At 42.2% G+C, this 20,281-nt stretch overlaps 1 protein-coding gene across 3 annotated transcripts in view; it reads left to right on the top strand.

Annotated features, from left to right (window-relative positions):
- Window positions 1-316: 316 nt before the first annotated feature.
- ical1 (islet cell autoantigen 1-like) overlaps window positions 317-20,281 on the top strand; it is a 24,327-nt gene continuing 4,362 nt past the window's right edge. Inside the window, exons 1-15 of one of the 3 annotated variants that reach the window (XM_072683682.1) lie at window positions 317-445; window positions 2,566-2,605; window positions 2,772-2,943; window positions 8,563-8,635; window positions 9,884-10,007; window positions 10,589-10,787; window positions 12,867-12,992; window positions 13,245-13,343; window positions 13,613-13,698; window positions 14,646-14,695; window positions 14,776-14,844; window positions 16,281-16,523; window positions 19,000-19,296; window positions 19,446-19,547; window positions 19,684-19,819. In XM_072683682.1, the coding sequence (XP_072539783.1) occupies window positions 2,592-2,605; window positions 2,772-2,943; window positions 8,563-8,635; window positions 9,884-10,007; window positions 10,589-10,787; window positions 12,867-12,992; window positions 13,245-13,343; window positions 13,613-13,698; window positions 14,646-14,695; window positions 14,776-14,844; window positions 16,281-16,523; window positions 19,000-19,296; window positions 19,446-19,547; window positions 19,684-19,805 (1,776 nt within the window). In that variant the 5' untranslated portion in view covers window positions 317-445; window positions 2,566-2,591 and the 3' untranslated portion in view covers window positions 19,806-19,819. Of the gene's footprint in view, window positions 446-1,707; window positions 1,740-2,565; window positions 2,606-2,771; window positions 2,944-8,562; window positions 8,636-9,883; window positions 10,008-10,588; window positions 10,788-12,866; window positions 12,993-13,244; window positions 13,344-13,612; window positions 13,699-14,645; window positions 14,696-14,775; window positions 14,845-16,280; window positions 16,524-18,999; window positions 19,297-19,445; window positions 19,548-19,683; window positions 19,820-20,281 lie in introns of those variants that run through there. The other 2 variants (XM_072683683.1, XM_072683684.1) reach the window with 2 other exon arrangements.

Genomic DNA, 20,281 nt, shown 5'->3' with positions numbered 1-20,281 from the left:
GATTTTCTTGGCGTGTCCTTACTGTTTCACATGACTGTATGTAATAAGTGTATCATATTAATAAACATGTATAATATTTACATGATCTACTCTGATGACTGTAGTTGTGAATCTACGCAAACTAGCTTAATTCAATTATATAGGTTTTATTCTATTTAATTATTATAATATTTAAAAATTAATATTTAATAAACATGTGCTTTTATTAATGTACCCCCCCCCCTCCACAATCGTTCGTTATTCGTTCGCTAATTGTTTTGTGCGCAGGCTCGTTTCCCCTCCCCTCTTCCTCATATCCTCCTCGGCGGTGACGCGTGTGAACGCTCCCCGTATCCTGCTCGCTACGCCACCGTCAGCGGGTCGGCAGGGATCTGATCACCCACAATAACATCGCAGCAGACGGGCCGGTTATTGCGGATGAGCGCTGCGTGGACATAAGGAGACAGTAAGAACAGCGCGCTTGTGTTGAAACGAGGCTCTTTTGCTAGTGAAACGGTGCTGACAGCGTTCATGTTTCATTCAGCGGCTGTGAGACGTGGCTTCAGCTCTCCAGGTCCAGCCAACCTGGCTCACTCCTTATCTTCTCAGGATCCCGGTCAGGAACTAGCTAGCACTCGTCCACGTAGCCGTTCAGATGGGGATGTTGTGTTGGCACTGCTTTACTTTATAACTGTGCGGTTTGTTTTTTTAAAGCTGATGATTGGTGGTGTGTGTGTGTGTGTGTGTGTGTGTGTGTGTGTGTGTGTGTGTTTCTCGTGTGTGCAGCAGCCTTACAGTGACCTAAAGAAGGCTCGGTTTGCCTAATGGTGCTGGCTGTTGGCTCTCCTCTGTAGAACTCTGTAAAGCTCTGTCTAGCTGGAGTATAGTGGTGGTCAGCCAAGCTAACAGCTGTGTCTGATCTACCGATACTAATGTTAGGCTTAATGTCAAAGTTCCACCTTGACCAGACAATGTCTGAGGTTTGAAGAATAATTCGGTGGTAATCCTGCTTCATTATTCTGTGTGATGCTACCACCACCGTGCTTGACAGTTGGTACAGTTGCCTCTTCTCTGTGGGGCGTTGAGTACTCCTTACAGCAGAACAGTGGTGGTCAGCCAACCTAACCGCTCAAAAATACGAACAGCACGGCTACAGTTAGGTTAGATGCCCTTTAGCTAGCTGCATCTTGGCCAGGTGCTTTAGGTAGCCATCAGCTAGCTTCTTGCAGCTTTCTGGTTGGTTTGCATTATTCTGTTGGACTACCAAAACCTGTCCAGGTTTCAACCGACCGTCTATGTGAAATTTTAGGGCTATGCAGTATTCTGAGGTAGCCTTCCTTCACGATTCCATCTGCTCCATCTAGCCCTAAAGTGTGATGCTACCACCACCATGCTTAACAGCTGGTGCAGTGTTCTTTGGGTTGAGTGCGTCATCTTTACTTCCTCTGGAAAGAAAGCTTGACCTGTTGTTGGAAAATGGAAAATGTTGATCACTAAGACGCAGATAATAGCTTCTCTTTGAGGTGTGTGTGTGTGTGTGTGTGTGTGTGTGTGTGTGTGTGTGTTTGTTTTTTAAAATAAATATACACACAGGGCTGTGTTTATGAGGATAGGAGGTGTTTCCCAGCTCTTATCCTGTTGTCTGCTTATGCTGCACCGTCCTGCTGCAAAAAGCAGTTGATCTGATGATGTGACTCCAGCTGAAATGAGTCAGAACAGGGAAGTCTAAACTGCACTGCAGGTGGATTACAAGACAGGAGGTTGGCAAAGCAAGCTTATTGCAGAATCACATACTGTGTTATCTAGAATGACTAGTGGGTTCAGAATCGTGCTATTCATGAAATGGTATGAGGATGCCATACGACATCTAGTCCGAATCTGAAGTCTGTGTCCCTTAATTCCAGTGCTTATACGTCAAATAGTGGCTAGCTTTTGGAGGCAGTCAGATAGTCTTTTTAAAACCTGTGAATAAAAGCCATATGCCTTTCGGCCCTCCTCCAAGACTGCGCATTGGTGATGTTATTAACGTTTAGATGTAGATGACCGAATACCTTGAGGGCCCTATATTTAAAAGTGTGCCTTTGGGACAGGGTCAGGCATGCTCTGTCCAGCGAGGTTATGTTCTGGGTAATTGGCAGCATCACAGTTCACAATATATGCATAATACAGCTGTGTCCTGTCATATTAATAAAGAAATGCATAATTTTAGATGCATCGTCTCTCAGCACCTGCACTCTTAAGTGTTCCTGCCCCGTATTGTGAAGAACTTTGAATAAGCAGCTGCTGAATTACTGTTGTTGTTGTCAGTAAGGTCACAGAGGGCACGGATGAGCACCTCTTTGAAAGATGAAAAAAATAAAAGAAGTGGTTTTTATGTTGTTGTTGTAATTATTATGTTTTTTTATATGCAATTTATATGCATTATGTGTATTTTTTTTTGCTCCATTTTTTGCAGTTTGCTGAGTGCAAACCACTAAATTTGTATAAAAAATGAGCACCTGCCTTTCATGCTCTTAACTGCTGTGTGTTTAGTTGTTCTGAATGTACGCTGTAAGACAACTAAACATGGCTTTGTCTTGTTTATAGGTCTATAAGTAGGGGATATAAAGAGTATGGATGGCTATGGGTAAGTGATACTTCCTTTAAATCCACCATCAGAAGTTGTTGTGAATTTTCTGATTGGATTAATCCATAATTTGCTTCATGATGCACCTGACCTTGACATCATCTTGATGCTCTTTTTTTTTTTTTTTTTTTTTTTTTTTTTTTTTTTTTTTTTTTTTGTGACGCAGCTTTTCAAGCGATATGTTCAGTGGACGGTCGGTTCTGGGCGAGGACCGTTCGGTTATGGCCCGCATGCAGAAGAAGTTCTGGAAGACCAAGCAGGTTCTGATCAAGGCCACGGGGAAGAAGGAGGACGAGTATGTGGTGGCGTCCGATGCAGACCTGGATGCTAAATTGGAGGTAGGGCTAATGCCAGAGCAGTAGGTGACCTGACATACCCTAGCTACCATGTCTGAAGTTTAGGGACATGTAGCTTCTATTTAAAATTGTTTTAATGAGCATGTTATCTTTGTTTGTATGCACTGTGCACCGATCAACCATTAACAGTCATTGACATTAAAACTACTGAAGGGAATAGCATTTGATTATCTGGGTATAATGACACTTGTCTAAGGGGTGCAATCTCAGCACAATATAAATCCAATCTCATTACCTGACCTCAGTAATGCTCCCGCAGTCAGATCCTAACAGCAATGTTCCAACATTAGAACATTAGAAGCTGGTAACTCTATTACTACCCTTTATTTTAGAAGAAATATGGAATGAGCAGACCTTTGCTTCTTTTATTTATTACACAACTAGTCTAATGCTTGTTGGAAACAATGCAAACAAAAAAAACATGAGAAATGTACTTGTAATACCGCTGTGTGTTGTAATGAAAAGCTTATTTTCTATGTTGTGGCTCTGCATGTAGTTATCTGTGGAAATAAGGCCCTGGTCTGCTGGTTTATTGATGCGTGCTTGCTGTAGGTTGTGTCTGGTCAGTGAGCAGGTTGATGTTTTGTTTATGAGCTTATTGGAAGCTTGTGATGGTGCTGAAGGAGCGATGGAGAAGAAAAAGGGCAGGGGTGAGCAAGCGAGCTGGAGGGATGGACTGAGGGAGAGTAAATGCTCTTATCCTTCCACTGGTTCTCAGCATCCCTGTGCTCCTGAGATCTTCCTCTTTCATATCTCCCTCGTTCAGTGTGAAATGCCTAGTCTCTCTCTCTCTCTCTCTCACTCTCACTGTTGCTCTTTTTTTTCTTGCTCTGCACATTCGCCTTCACCCTTGTTGCTTTGTTAAACTTTCTCTCTTTTACTCTCTCTTCCTCACTCTTTCTCTCCATTTTTTTTTCTCTCACTCTCTCTCTCTCTTTTTTTTTTTTTTTTCCTTTCCTTTTTTGTCTCTTTATCTCCTTACTGTCACACTCTCTTACACACACTTGCTGCTCTCTCTGCTAGCGGTTGCAACCTTGAGTATCTGCCAGTACTGAGAGCAATCCAATACCATCTTTTCCTCTCTCTTAACTCTCTAACCTCTCAAATTTGTGATTTTATTTTACTTACCTACTTTATTTTTTTTATTAATAGTTTGTAACTTTATTTGCTTAAAATTTCCAGTGAATTTCTGAGACAGTCACACAGCCCATTTTATTTTCAGGAGATTCTTGGCTCCTTAAATATGTATATATTTAAGATGTAAATAGCTGAGTTTACACTATTGTGCAAATGTGGCCATGTTTTGATTATCAGTTTACTTCACACCTACAGCTGGAATGGTTGCCTGTAAATATAAAATGCATGGTTAGATAGGGTAAGTACTGCTCTACATCTGTAAGTTACACTGATTCTGAGTTATGAAGCCAAGGAAGCCAGCATGTGGGCTTGAACCATGCATTTACATGATAGTTTAAAGTAATGGATCAAATTATATAATTTTTGTTTTTATTTTTTTTTGGTTATGATATCTAAGCCAAAGATTTTGGCGGATTGGTGCACCCCTACTCTTTGCCACTCTCTCTGTTCTCTGTCTCTTTGTCTCTCAGTCTCATTCACTCTCTGTGTCCATTTGCCTCTCTCTCTCTCTCTCTCTCTCTCTCTCTCTTTCTCACCCTCTCTTTCTGTAATGACTGGTCTGGTTCTGTTTTTTCAGGGATCTGCTGCTCTACTCTGTCTGATAGTGGAGTGTTCACTGCTGTCTCTGCCTTTGGTCATAAAAGAGAACCTCTGAAAAGAGTCTGTTTCCTACTGACCATTTTCCTTTTCTCAATTATTCTTCCTGCTGGTGTTTTGCTTCTGTGGAGGAGCTGTGCCGTAATGTAGTGGACAGAAGGAGCTAAAATAAGGAGGGAGTGCTGCTCCTCAGTGAATGAGTGTGTTTTGTGTTGAGCGCGCTGGGATATGGTAGAAGTGTTTGTCCTGGATCAGTTTATCAGAATTAAAAGAAGGGAAGAAGATGAGCTTGTGAACAGGATTATTAGTGAGATAAAATAAAGATATGGAAAGATTAGCAGATTACAACATAACAAGCTTCTCTAAACTCAAAAATTCAAATTTAATGTGTACACTGTGGACAAAAGTATTGGGACACCTGCTCGTTCATTGTTCTTTTCTAAATCAAGGGTGTTCGACAGAAGAGTTGACCCTACTTTTGTTGGAGTAACTTTCTCTACTGGCCGGGAAAGACTTTCTACTACATTTCAGAGCATTGCTGTGAGGAATTGATCACATTCAGAGCACTAGTGAGGTCAGGATGTTGGATGATCACCACTCCAGTTCCCAGACTCATCTTAAAAGTACCAACCATCATTCCAGAGAACACAGTTCCTGGGGGCTTTATGCCCCTCTAGCCTACACCTAGCATTAGGCATGGTGGCAATAGGTTCATGTTTAGTTGCTTAAGAGTCCTATTCTGTTGGCAGTACTTCTCTACAGGACTATAAAAGCTGTGTGTATGTGTTTGCCCATCTGTCAGCAATGGGTGCAACTTAAAGTAGCTGAATGCATTTTTTTTAGAAGGACTGTCCACAAATCTTTAAACATACAGTGTATTTCTCATTGTTGCACACAAAAATCCATAAAAAAAGAGCAAATTCAGATATACAGATTTTATTATGATACACACACACACGCGCACACAGTCGGTCAGCCCTTTTTGAAACGCTGAGTACTTCATAAGTCTCATGTACCTGTGTGTTCATATCTTTTTGTGTGTGTGTGGTGTGTCTGTGTTCTTGTCTTGCCTCAAGGTACATCCTGGTTTACAGATCATTTGGCAAATGCTGTAATGGGCCTTCTGTGTGTGTGTGCGTGCGTGTGTGTGTGTGTGTTATTGGTGGAAAATAAAAATTGGCCACTGAACCTCAACTGTCTGTGCAATTTGAGTGAATCTGTGTCATTTCTGTGGAAGGGGAATGTGTTTCAGATACAGCTTGGTCATTTTCTTTCAGCAAACCAAATAAGCATGGCTCTGGCAGGTTGCCAGCAGCTCTCCTCCAGTAATACAGGCATCAGGAGAAACAGGCTTAAAAATAGACTACCCTTCTTCTGAGCATGATCATCCACCTACTCGCACCTAGATAACACACTGCACCTCATTCAGGATGGGTGGAGTTTATATGGTGGAACAGTGAAAGCTAAAATGCATTGATATTTTTTTCGTCACAGTTTTTTAATTAATTGAGCCCTGGCCCAGACACTGTGGTCATACTGTGCTATATCCAGTTAAACAGGACCAGTCCTTTATTTAACCTCCAGTTAAGCCGCAAAGTGAGATAATTATGGATATTCCAGGTACTATTAAAGGCAATTATTGGTTATTTCAGTTGTTTTATGTGTAAATAGTAAGTGCACCATATGTCCAAATGTTTGTAGACACCCCTTCTAATGAATGCATTCAGCTACTTTTAAGTTGCACCCATTGCTGACCTAGATGTGCAAATGTGCTCACACAGCTTACCCTGTACAGAAGTATGGCCACTAGAATAGGAGACTTTGGAGCAGGCAAGAGCTAGAGGGGTATGAAGCCTCCCAGCATTGAGCCGTGGAGCAGTGGAACTGACTGTTGTCTGGAATGATTATGCTCCAGTCTGATGACCCCTGTCAGGAGCTTGCGATGTAGTTGGTGATTAGAGTATAGGTGAAGGGAATGGGCTGGGGTCTATGTGTAACCCCAATATTTAGATACAGGACTCTTCCTGTATTCATTTAACTGTGTAACTTGTTCTGCATAATAGGGTTATTAACACTGTATGCTAGCTATGGTGGAGGCTTCAGACTGTAGGAAGTAGCTTATCTATTTATTTGTGTGTGTGTGTGTGTGTGTGTGTGTGTGTGAGACCTGCAGAGAAAGTTAATCATTAACAAGGGCACACAAATCACCTGCAAAAGGTCTCACCAACACCAAACACACCCTGAAGGACCTTCAAGGAATAGTTCAGTGAAATTTTACCTCTGTCCAAATGAAGCTGGACAGCCAAGGAAAATGGACAGAAATCTGCTTCCTCTGTATGCTTTGCAATTGTAACTATGAAAATGGACATGCGCAGTGGCACCTGTCAATGGGTTAGGTCTACATATTGGGCAGCAAGTGAATTTCAAGCTAACTATATGTGAAAGTAAATGTGACCTCATTTGAACGTGGCAGTTGTTTATACCGTTTGACTTCCATTACGTTGACGTCCATTGAAAGTTGGGAAGGTCCTGTAAAGCTGCTGTTTTTGGAGATACAAGGTGTTTGCAGGACAGCAAAGCATGTCTAGTTCTTTCCTCTACTCAAAAACCAGACTTGCCTAACCTGAATGCAGAACAGTGTGTTCTCTAGGTTTGAGGAGACGGATGACTTGTAGAAAGCTTTGAAGAAAGCTAGCCTATTTTTAACCACTCCGTTTCCTTTTTCTCCGGCATTACTAGAGACGTCCTCCCGCTGTGTGCCGCAGAAGGCTTGTAAACATTCTAAATGAGAGCAGCTCAACCTTCATGACTCATTTATACTTGTTCAGCTGCTCCGAGTTGAATTTCATCTCTTTATAGGGTGCACACACACACACACACACACACACACACACACACACACACACACACACACACGCTTACTCTTACTTCACCTGAAGCGAAGTGGACTTAAATGATTTGTCACCATAACAACGAGATGGGCAAGGCTATTTTTTATCCCCTTGTGCATCTGGCCTGTTTTTTAGGTAAAGGAGGGGGCCGATTAGAGACGCACTTGTTCGTTGGTGCGCATATGTTGCAGGGTAGCTGATGGAGTGGGGAAGCTGTGCATGGAGAGGAAACAAATGCTTGTAATATTGTAGCCAGTTGTCACTGAACACACTGGTTAAAGCTGACCGAAAGGCTACTGTAACTCCTGGTCAGAGATAACCACACTGTACAGTTGTGGTGGGCAGAAAAGCATCTCAGAATACACAACACGTCCAACCTTGAGGCAGATGGGCTACAACAGCAGAAGACCACGTTGAATTCCAGTTCTATCAACAGTGAACAGAAAGCTGAGGCTGCAGCAGGCACAGGCTCACCATAACTGGGCAGTTGAAGGTCTGATGAATCGGAGTCTGATTCTGCTGAGGCTCAAAGATGATTGGGTCAGAGTTAATAGGCTTGTTAATATGAATCAATCATTGCTTGACTGCCACAGTCTATTTGAGTATCATGGGCATCCATTTACTTGTTCTGACGGCTACTTCCAGCATGATAATTTACCATGTCACAAACCAAAAGTTGTCATGAACAGTCAGTTCAGTGTTTCTATTCAGTCACCAGATCTGAATCCAGTAGTACATCTTTGGGATGTGGTTGAAAGGGACAGTAGCAGTGTGACCGTTCTCTTTTAGCCCCCCGTTTTAATGTTGTGCAAGAAAGCTGAATCATGACCTGATTCCTTTTTGATACATTCCCTTAACAATGCCTTATATGTGTGCCAAATGAGGTGTGTACAGTGAGGTACTGTTTAGGTGTGTGTGTGTGTGGAGGTCCTTCATTTCCTTTTTTCCTTCCATTTTTTTTTTTCTTTTCCTGCAGTTCTTTCGTTCAATACAGGCCACATGCACAGAGCTGCTGAAAGTGATTGAGAAATACCAGCAAAAGATAACACGTAAGTGGAATCTCTCACACACACAGCTTTTTTTTTCCTCCTCAGCGTTTATACAAAGCCAACATGTAAATATTTCAAGTCATCCGCCATTCAAATTTGATCATTATATTTAATGCCTAGTATTTGGGGTTGTATTGGCAATAGGTGGTGGGCGATATGGTGGAACTATTATGTCATGATATTTAAAGACAGTTTCACAATACACACTATTTTGACATGCACACAAAATGCATCAGTAGCAACGGATTCATAGAAATTGAAATATTCTCTCATTCTGAGTACAGTGATTTATATGCAAACTAAGCTGCATGTCATCTAATTAACCCTCTGGAGTCTACGAACATGCCGGCACATCATATTCAGTGTTTCTCAATGTTTCTATTAATATCTTTGTGATAACACAGTGCAGAAATACGGTTCCAACATTTTCTGAATCTGTAGAGCTCTCCCTTTATATTGCCAGACCGTACGTGACGTAATGAGGCTGTGAAGACGGGTCGCGATACTCGTCTCTGCCTCTCACCGTGTCCAACTGGTGGATTTGTGTGAAACTGACCAGTGGCCACTCAGAAACTCATGGAGTGTATGAATAAAGTAGTATCTCTGCTTCACTGCTTATGTGAAGTTAAGACTAAACCTATTTCAAGCACCAAAACAATTCTTCCACATGAGTAGAGGTATGGAAATGTGGAAGAATTTCTAAAATCTGACTTCAGTGTTTCAGTTTTAGGGTCAGAGGATCTCTTCACACAGTGATTAGGTCACATGGTGTCATTTTATAGAGAGCTGAGATTGGTTTGAACATGTTGATATGAATTATGTGGGTATTATCTTATATGTAAGTGCCTTTTAAATTTGCATTTTAAAAAATATATGCAAAAAAACAATATATTGTTTTTTTTTTAGGATTTTTAAAAATGATATTCCAGGAAAAGTGTTCTAGTATACAAGCATACCATTGTAGGCATTAAATCTGAGTAAAAGTAAACACTACTGTCCAGCCTGTTAATGTTAATGGAAAAATGAGTACTGTGTTTTTGAGGGCCTATATAGTGCATATGTTGCAAATCATAATGAATTGTGCTAATAAAGTGTATTGCTGTAGAAAATGTCAGTCTGTAAGAATACAACAACACAGGCTCTTTTTATTACAGTATTAAATATTACACACCACACCTTATTACTCAGCCTAAAAGCTGAGGTCTTGGTGACCCACATGTTGACCACTCTGATCTTTTTGACCCTTAGACTTGTCTCAGGAGGAGAACGAAATGGGCCTGTTTCTGCGCTTCCAGGCCGAACATGACAAAACCAAAGCAGGAAGCATGATGGATGCCACCAGTAAAGCCCTCTGCAGCTCCGCCAAGCAGAGGTACACAGGCACGCTAATTTATGATTCACTCTCTCATTTATTCATGCTCAGACAAACACACACTTCCTTGCTCACATATTTACACACTGGTTTACATTCAATGTTTTTTTGTTTCTGTAGTTTAGTACTGGAGCTACAAGGCTAATGTTGCTAACAAAAATGACTGTGAATAATATTCATTGATGGGGCTTACAAAAACAAAGGATCAGAACTTTATATTAACCCTTAGCCTCTGGATCAAATCGGGACATCATGTTTTCATGTACGTGAATTTACTGGACCAGTGACTGATGTCTTTTGCCATTGGCATTGCAACAACCAAGAGGACCGATCAGTTGTATCCTGCTAGACCTTTTTGACAGATGTCCGAGCCCAGTGTCATTGTTTTTCCTTTTTTTGAGCGTCTGTCTGTCTTTGTCAATCATACATTAATTTATTCAACACATTTAATTTGAAATATGTTGTTATTATGTAAGAAACTTGCTATAATTACACATGGAAGGTGTTAGTAGCTGTTACAAACATATACACAAAACACTCCTAGAATCAGTGTAATCATTAGCGTCCCCTCTCTCTTGCAGGCTGGCTCTGTGTCCTCCACTGCAGCGGCTGGAGCAGGAGGTGGAGACGTTTCGGCGGCGGGCCATAGCAGACACGCTGCTGACGGTGGAGCGCATGGAGAAGGCCCGCACTGAGTACCGCGGTGCTCTGCTCTGGATGAAGGATGTCTCCCAGGAGCTTGACCCTGACACCTACAAACAACTGGAGAAGTTCCGCAAGGTCAGAAACGCACAAACTGCTACCCTCACGCTCTCAGTCCACAGAGAAAAAGAAGTTGAGGTGGAGAGGCTTGAGTATATTGAATACACAGGATGTATAATAAAATCTAAAAATTTAACTAAAAAAATTAACACAGTCCATGAACGTGCCAGTGCATCAAATGTCATGTTTCTCAGTGTTATTAATAATATCTTTATGACAACACCGCATAGAAATATGGTTGATTTTCCTGAATCCGTAAATCCCACCCTTTCCATTGCATATTATGTCAGATTATATGTGACTCCGGAGTTATGAGGCCATGAAGACTAGTCGACAGACTTGTTTCTGCCGCTCACCCTGTCTACCTGGTGGATTTGTGTGTCCGTCATCTGCCTCTCATCTGTAATTGGTGGATTTGTGCATCCGTCTATGGGTTTGTGTGAAACTGTCCATTGGACACTCAAATTCGTCTTTTGTCTTCACTGTTTAACACTTCCACTACTTTTGTAAAGTAAAGACTCTGGTAAACCCATTTCAAGCACTAAAACAGTTTGTCCGTATGACTAAAGGTGTGTTTTCACAGGAAATATAAAAAAATTATAAAATCAGATTTAAAATTTTCAGGTTTAGGGTGGGAGTAATTCCTCACACAGTGCTCTAGGAGCTCACGTGGGGTCTCATTTATAAAGAGAGCTGAGAGAGCTGACTCCAGAGGGTTAAAAAAAAGTATTGTCAGTAAATCTGACATGATGTTGTGTGCATTAACTTACTTTAGAGCAGTCCTCCAGACAAAAATAACCTGCAGTGTAAGCAGTGTTGTACACAATCATCAAATATTAAACCTTTTGCTTTTTTATATTTTTATTCATAACAATATAACCTATGTTTTGATGATTGTTATTCAAACAGCAAAAGAAAATCGTGGTAAAACTACCCACCCTTAGTGTGACTTTAGGGTTTTTGCTGCGGAATAGAAAGTGAAAGAGTGAGATTGTGTGAGTGGGTGAGAGAGAGAGATTGTGTATGAGAGAGTGAGATAAGGAGTGTGAATGAGTGGGAAAGAGAGAGAGGGGGAGAGAGGAAATGAAGGGTAAGCAGTAGGCATGGTTACGACTGGTGTTGAGTGTCTTTGGCTTAGTTGTGTTTACAGGCTGTGGGGGTTTGGAGGGGTTCAGCTCGGGCTGCTCTCTGATTTCCTCAGTGGTCTGCTGGTCTGCAGGTGTACAAAAGGAACAGTAATTGAGACCTGGTTTTATACACACACACACACACACACATTTGCTGGCACAGACACATTAGAGCTTTGTCTGGGTCAAAATGGATGGATGTACTATGTGTGTGTCTGAGAGAAAGTACAGGGCACACAAAGCATGTTCAGAGTTCCAGACTAAGGTCATGATGTTCAGTCCCAACATCATAAACAGGTATTTACGTGGTTGCTTTGGCACATTTTCCTTTACTGTCTTAAATGAATATGTATGATTAAACACTTTACCAGCTGATGATTAATAGCTGCAGCACCCCTCAAAAGGACTTGACTCGAAAAGGACCTGAAGGTTCGCTCTGATTTACTAAAAATTACCAAAAGCTTGTACGTGTTACCAGGTAAAATGATATGCAGGGTTCCATCAGACTACTGGCCGGTTTATACCCGTCAGCTTCGGTTTGGTTAAAGTGAATTCTGGGGTGATTACTCTGTAAGTGCAGTTTGTTAGAGAATTTGTAAATGCTGCTTTTTGAGTGCATGCCAAATTAGCGGGCCATTGGCCACCATTAGAATAGCATTCATTAGTGTAGTTGCCCCAATAAAGTATAGACATGTGTAAGTTAGGATGCAGCTACAGTAACAGTAAATTTTACAGCTTTACCGTCAACGTCGTTCCGTGAAGAAATTATCAGGTGTACGTTAAGAAAATCATGGTTTAATACTGATATAGGGACAACGTAATTTTAACAAGCCAGATTTAATAAGCAAGGTCCAGCAGATAGATTTTACTTCCCCCGCTAGCTATTGTGTGGATCATGCAGGACTCGGCAGACCACTACTTGCAGCCTTCTGTTGTAAGTTTTTGTGTTTGTGTGTATGTATGCATGCAGGTGCAAGCACAGGTGAGGGGGACGAAGGTGCACTTTGATAAGCTGAAGAACGATGTGTGTCAGAAAGTGGACATGCTGGGGGCCAGTCGCTGTAACATGCTCTCTCACTCCCTCTGCACTTATCAGGTACTCGTAACTTTCAATCTATCTTTCCTTATCTATCTTTCCTTCTCTCCTTCCCTCTTTTCCTTCCATCTGTCTCTCTCTCTTTCTCTTATCACTGTCTCTGCTCTCCATCTGTCTCCCTCACTCTTTCCCTCCATCTGTCAGCTTCTCTGACTTTTATTCATAGCCCATTCTCACAGTAGGCGGGTGTGTTTGGGCCAAGTGTGATATTTTGTGTGTGTGTGTGTGTTTGTGTTTGTGTGTCCCTTATAGACCACGCTGCTGCAGTTTTGGGAGAAAACGGCTCATATCATGTCTGGCATCCATGAGGCCTTCAGAGGATATGTGCCCTACCAGTTCACTACCCTTAAGGTTTGTGACAAGTGTGACTGAGACCCACTGAACACAGTATTCACAGAACTAATTGAATTGAGTAGTTGTTTTATACGTTGTCAAAATGTCCTGATAAATGGACCAAATGCTCCAAAATGACTTGCAAAAAAATCTTTTTACACTGACCTCTCCAGTAAAGTTGTTGTTTTGGATGATATACTGTTTATATTATACTGTGTAGTACAACACTGTGTGTTCAGTTTGTCTGTGGTCTTTACACTGTAACTGTCTGGTTTTTTGTGGTGTAGGAGCTAAGGGACCCATTGGAGCACCTTTCAGAAGGGCCATCCTTAGAGGAACACAAGGACAAGGATAAACAAACTAAAGGAGACAAGTGAGAATCCCTGCATTACCTCCTGTCACCACAGCTCTTCTAAATTGTGTGCTCCTGTCAAAAACATGAATGCCCAAGCTTGTCTCCACCCTACCTCATGGTTTCCCTCACTCTGAACTCTCAGTCCTTGTTCTAGAAGCCCATTCGCCACAGGGGTCTTCTCTATTGCTAGCACCATTCTTATCTTCTCATTCTCTCATTCCTCCATTCTTCTTCATTTCCTCGCCTGCGTCTCAGAGCTGTCTTGTTCAGACGAGAGGCCTCGCTGAAGGCTTTGCTCACTGACCTGTGAGTGGAAGTGTGTGTGTGAGTGTGTGTGTGAGTGTGTGTGTGAGTGTGTGTGTGAGTGTGTGTGTGAGTGTGTGTGTGAGTGTGTGTGTGAGTGTGTGTGTGAGTGTGTGTGTGAGTGTGTGTGTGAGTGTGTGTGTGTGTGTGAGTGTGTATTGAATGTAAGTGCTTGTGTGTTCTAGACCCCCTGCTTGGAACGTATGTATTTAAATTTAAAATCATATGTTCAAAGACCTGCTGGTAGAAAAATGTGTGTGTGTGTACTTGCTTGCCTCTGACGGACAGAAAAGACCAGGCGTAACGGTCATCATCCATCAGAGACTGTGAAGGAAGTGAGTCAGTAGATTAGCTTCTGTTGCGTGGTGATATGCAGACTGTACAGTAGCAGATCCTTCCAGACACCTACACATCCCCAATAAAGAAACATGCGGGAGCCATCATAGTGTGTTTGTGTCTGGTGCCCGTGTAGCACTTGTCTCTGCTGCTAGTGGGATGGCGTGAAAGTCATGTTATATATGAATCCTATATCCTTGGTAAAGCAGCAAATTTAGATCTCACATTAGCTTAGGACCAGTGTGAGACCCTTCCATCCAGCCAGACATCCAAAATCCCACCCCATGTGCAAACTAGAGGTTTAGATGTATGATTTTGTCTTTCAGCCTGGTGTCCCTGGAAGAGGATCAGTCAGGGGAATCAGTTCCTGTAGCTGGTATGTACCGTGACACTGCATGTCAATTAATACTGTTTCCAAAGTCCTTAAGAGGGTGGCAAAATGTGCTTCTCCTGCAGATTCTGCCCTTGGAAGCGATGGTCATCATAAAGACTCGGACAGCTCTTTATGTGCAAGCTTGGACTCGGGTAAGAATCTCTGCATCAAACACCACCATAACATAAATGTTTTTTGTTATTATTATTTATTTGTTTATTTCTTTTACATAGTTTTTATCTGGTAAAATTTTATTTAATTTCAAATTCTTGGTTTACATGGTCAGTCCTGTCAGGTAATGCTTTTCCTGGTCACTTGGGCTCTTGTCCTTTTAAGTCCACTCTTCCACAAAATGAGTGCACATCCAGCCAGAGTATATGCTTTGGAACAGTAGGTGAATTGAGATTTGAGGTCTGGTGACCTGAGACCTTTTCACCCACTTTTAATTATATACAATTTTAAATTGTACATATTGTAAATACTACATCAGGGCACCGCAGTGCACAGCCTATGTAAGAGGCCTGTTTAAAATGAGGCCTGTAATGACCCAGTGTAGAGTCAGGCCCTAACAGAAAATGACAGTGGGCTCTCTCCCCAGACCTTTTGCCAGACCAAACAGCGGACACTGTATAATCGCACAAACCAGTGAGGATTAATTGAAGATTTCACAGACTTCCAATGAGTAATGGCTTAGAAGACAAGCACACAACAAGCAAAACAACTTGACACAACTAAGCTTGTATTTACAACAGACAGGTGCTTGTTCACCCGTTAGCTAACAAACCTGTTAGCTGAATGCTGGGTTGGGCTGGACAGGATATTCCTCCAGGTCGTCAAAAGGGGCAGTAGTCTTAAACATCGCTCTGATGGTTCATGCTTTCTGAGACTCCTTTGTAGTGGTGAGCACTCCCCTGGAGGCCAAAGATGGGACTGCACGCAATCACTCCACTGCCCCATTTTAAAGCCTTGAATACTCTTAATACTCTAATAAAGTTAAATGTCTAACTACACACAACACAAGATTTTTATGCACTTATTATTTTTGCTTTATTAAAAATTTGACTGAATTGAGGCAACACTCTTAATTAAATTGTATTTTATTAAGAATTATATTAAACCACCATTATACCACTGATGCCATGCGTGTGTGAATAAATACAGCATGTGTAGATATTCACTTGTAATAAAGATGTTAACCAGCCTCTCCACCTGCCTCAGCTTTGCTCAGTCATACTTAATCAGCACTTGCTTAATTTTTTCCAAGTTTGGCAAGAAGTTGAATTCACACATTTCTTCTCTTCTCTAAATGTAGTCCATGAACTCAGACACGTATCTTGTCAAAGGTTCCTGTTTTGTGCTGGAGTTACAAGGCTAATGCAACTAAAGTATTGGAAGCTTATAGCTGTTCAGCATAACACTGTATGACACAAGCAACCCATAAGCAAGTCTATTTGATATGACTGAAAACTTTCTGGCAAGCCAATTTGATTTTTTGCCAAACTTTTCTTTTAATATTAAAGCTAAAGGAATTTCATGAATGTACTTGCAGTATTGCATACAATATCTTTTTTTAACCACATCTGTGCAGCCTCACTTGAGCCCTCAGGCCCCATCAGTGGAGTCAGCCTAGACGATGACCTCTTACTCATGGCCTCAGACACTGCCCCCACCCTGTTCCCCGCGATGATCCCTGCTATGATCCCACCTGTACCTATAGCACAGTCCCAGAGCTGTCCAGAGGCCACACTGTCCCCTGCTGAACAGTGGGACTCTGCTGTCTTTCAGGGGGACATCCCTGAGGCCTTCCCCAGCATGCCACTACCTGAGAAGGGTATACATTCAGACCTAGCTGCCTCATCTGTCCTAAGCTCTCCTACAGCCTCACTGAAACCTCTTTAGAAACCTCTGTGTCTAAAATGTGCCTAATGCTGACCTGTGCTAATCTTCAATCTCTTTCATCTGTCCCGATCTCCAGACTGTCCTGTCCTATTCTGGTTATGTGTGAGAAAGTCTCCTTAATAGTTCAGTAAAAATGAACTCTACAAAATCAGCCTAGTCATGGCATCTTTAGCTACTTTTGCAACTTTACTTAGTCATAGTTATATGTAATATTGCTTAAAAGAACATAGCAATAGCAAAAACACACTAGTACTAGTGATCTAGGATCTTGTTTAGGCCTCCTAAACAAGTCTATTAGAGGTGAACGCAAGGTGAGGTAAATGTTAGATAGCTAGTGCTACGGGATTGAGCAGTGGCTCATTATTTTTAAAGGAATAATGACTACAATTTGTCCCTTAGAACAGGGCTGTATGGACAGGGTGAGAAGGATGCTAGACTCGAGTCTGCTGTTATTATGACCATAGAATGTCACAGACATTTTATTAAGACCCCATGGAACTGCATTAACATATGGAATAAGAGTATATGGGCCCTATCTTGAACCCTGCGCAAGGCGTGTCGCTATGCTCATTGTTATCTTGCACATCACCAACAGTTAATTTTCATGCCTTCCACCGAAATGAGGAGTGTTCAGGTAAATGTCTGGTGTATTGCTACCTTGGCGACAGAAAATACAGATGCCCCACTGACTGAAAACTATCTAGGCAGACGTCAGCAATCAGACGATCGTCGCTATCTTGGCAGTGAATTGTCAACACAGGCGCGTGCCCAATGCACGTACACCCCCGCTTTGTGCCATTAAAATAGCAATCCACCAAAGTCAGACAGCACCTGGCTCTTAGAGGTAATGGCAAGTGACACACTGATTGGTTTATTTCACGATAAGCCCAAAACACACCCATGATTAATTGAATGACTTAGTACATACCTTCAACACGTTTTGAGCTGCGCAAGGCGTACTTTTCCCGCCGTTACGATAGCAAAGACACACTGACGTCCTAAATCAAGCCATGCGGTTGACAGACTTGCCTAAAGATCGCTAAAATGGGGCCCAACATGACCTTTAAGGCATTGACACTGACTTAATCTAAGCCTTGCATACCTCCCCTTCCTTTCACACTTTCTGAGTCCCACACAGCCTGTCTGAAAAGCTTAGATCTAATAATCTTTTGCTTCTAACTTTCCGTCACTGTCTGGAAATTGAATCATGACCGTGTGTAAATACTTTTTTATAACCTTTCTGAAATGATCTGTTCTTTCCAACCTGTTTAGAGGACTGGGACACTTTTTTTCCACTTCTTCTTTCTGTGTTGCGTTCCAGCTGATAAAGCTGATTTTACACCAGAAGTGACACAGTTGCACGAGCCTGACCTACTGTGATACATTTGCTTTTCTACACCAGAAGTCAAGTACATTTTCTACGTAATTAGTATTAATAGGTTAATATACTAGAGATTGAAAAATGTATCTGCAATTTGTCTGCATCGGCCGATTTGACAATGTTTCTCTAATTAGCCAATACTGAGAGCTGATACAGTGAAAGTTTACTGTAGCTCTGCAATTGTCCTTGGCCACAGGACGTTGCAGTTTTTTGGCCGGTACAATAATGCATTACAGAGTGGCCTGAAAAGGTTCATGTGGCATCCAGCCCTGCTGATTTAAGCTCAGAAATGCTTACTGGTCACCGCTATAATATACATTATTGAATTACTAGTGATTTAAGCACTGAGTTTTTGATCACAGGGTTGTGGGTTCTTCTCTAAGCTCCCATAAGCCTTGCAGCTCCAGGGGTGCCATAGCATGGCTGGCCCTGCGCTCAGGCCCCAGCTTTATAAGCTGGTATAAGCAATGAGAAAGTTTTTGTTGTACTGTAGAAGTGTATAAAGGTACGTACTCGAACATGCAGACGTCTTCATTTAGTTTAAACATTAGAAAACATAGTTCACCTTTGGACATTTTGAACTGCTTGAAAGAGGTATTGCTTAGTTAAGTTTGTACTACGCTATAAAAAATGAAGGTGCCTCAAATAGTTATTTTGAGTGATGCTATATAGAAGAGCCTCTTTCACATGGTTGCATAAAAAACGAGCTTAATAATCTGATCAAACGTAATTCAGTATGAAACCAGAAGTTGTTCTTTTGTCACATCGCTCCAGGAACCATTTGAAGCACCTTTATTTTTAAATGTAGGACCATGTCGGTAGTTAGCTTGCCACATGAGGCAACGTCTGGTCTGGTGTAAAATGGGCGTACGTTTCTCCACCTCGTCATGTTTCTTGCATCTTGTTTTCATTTCTTAGAATCTTTGAACTGATCAGTTCAGTTTAATTGAGTGGGCTTTTTGCAGATGCAGTCACTGTCATTTTCAGTAACAAAAGATTTCAATTGAAAAGAACACTGTCGCTTTAGTTGGCAGGGACCTGCTCTCTGGCCTCACCCCACAGTCTGGAGCTGAAGACGATGGAGAGAGAGGTGATCTGGCGTTTCTGCAGGACCTGCTGAGCCCTGGAGCCTCCAGCGGGGCCGATGACTTCAGCAAGGCATGGCAGGATGCTTTCGGCTATTTCGAGCCGCCCGCAGCCGCCCCCTCTACCACACACAACCCTGCGGCAAGCAATCCCACGGCTCCCCTGTCCCCGTCCCAGCCTGCGAGCCCCACCGGCTTCCTGCCCTCACAGCTCCTCGACCATAGCCTAAGCACCACAGGTCAGAATTCTCCACACACACACCTTCCTCTTTCCTTCCTCTAACACCTCCTTGTGGGAGAAATGTTTGACAGCACCTTTAGTTCTTTCTTGGTGCCATGGATTCATTCACATTAGCTTTTTCTTTCACATTTTGTGGTTGTTAATCAGGATGGGTGACTCCACCTATGTTTCAAGCCCAACCCCTTCAGCCCCCGCCCACCAGCGGTCAGATCCCAGCTGCCCAAAGCAGCCCCAGGACGTCAGCCAGCGGTAGGCATGCCTGTTAATAGAGCGAGTGCAGCTTTAGTTAATAAATTTAGACAAAGAACTGGCATTAATATTTGATGACGTCTTTTCTTTTGTTGTTTTTGTCTTTTAATTGTTCTCTCTTTGCCTGTGTTTGTAGCTGTAGCACCCAAAGGTGGAACCAGGGACATGTCTGCCTGGTTTAATCTGTTTGCTGATCTGGACCCACTCTCCAATCCTGATGCTATTGGAAGAACTGATGAGGAACTCCTGAATGCCTAAAGTCTGTGTCCTGGGTGAGACAGCACTGTGTATTGTGGTGAAGGAGGTCCAGTGTGTCTCAGACTCGTTGGGACCCAGTCACTCAGTCTTTTGGCTGCTGCAGGGGATGCGTTCACACTACCGGTAATAATACGATACCTATAACTAGAATGTGAACACGTCCCCAGCAGCAATTAAGGACTGGCTAATCAGCTGTGTTCTCACAGCAAAAATGAAAGTTGCATACGAACAAATTTATACAAAAAAAGATTGGATGGGTCTCTGCTGATTAATCGGCTCAGCATTAAAGAGGCTAAGATCAGATCAGAGGTCAACATAACCTGATTGGGACATCAAAATATATTGGTGTTGTACTGAGTAAATAAACATTACTGCCCAGATAAGAAGGGCACTTTTGCATTCTAATTTTTACAGGTGCCTGAAATCTTTGTACAGTACTGTATGTGTGCTCAAACCTCCAGTTTTAGACCACTAGA

The sequence above is a fragment of the Salminus brasiliensis genome, chromosome 7 (genome assembly GCF_030463535.1).
Source record: "Salminus brasiliensis chromosome 7, fSalBra1.hap2, whole genome shotgun sequence".
Classification (NCBI taxonomy): domain Eukaryota; kingdom Metazoa; phylum Chordata; class Actinopteri; order Characiformes; family Bryconidae; genus Salminus; species Salminus brasiliensis.
Note: the sequence above shows the minus strand (reverse complement) of the source record. Positions and strands in the feature narration are given on the sequence as shown.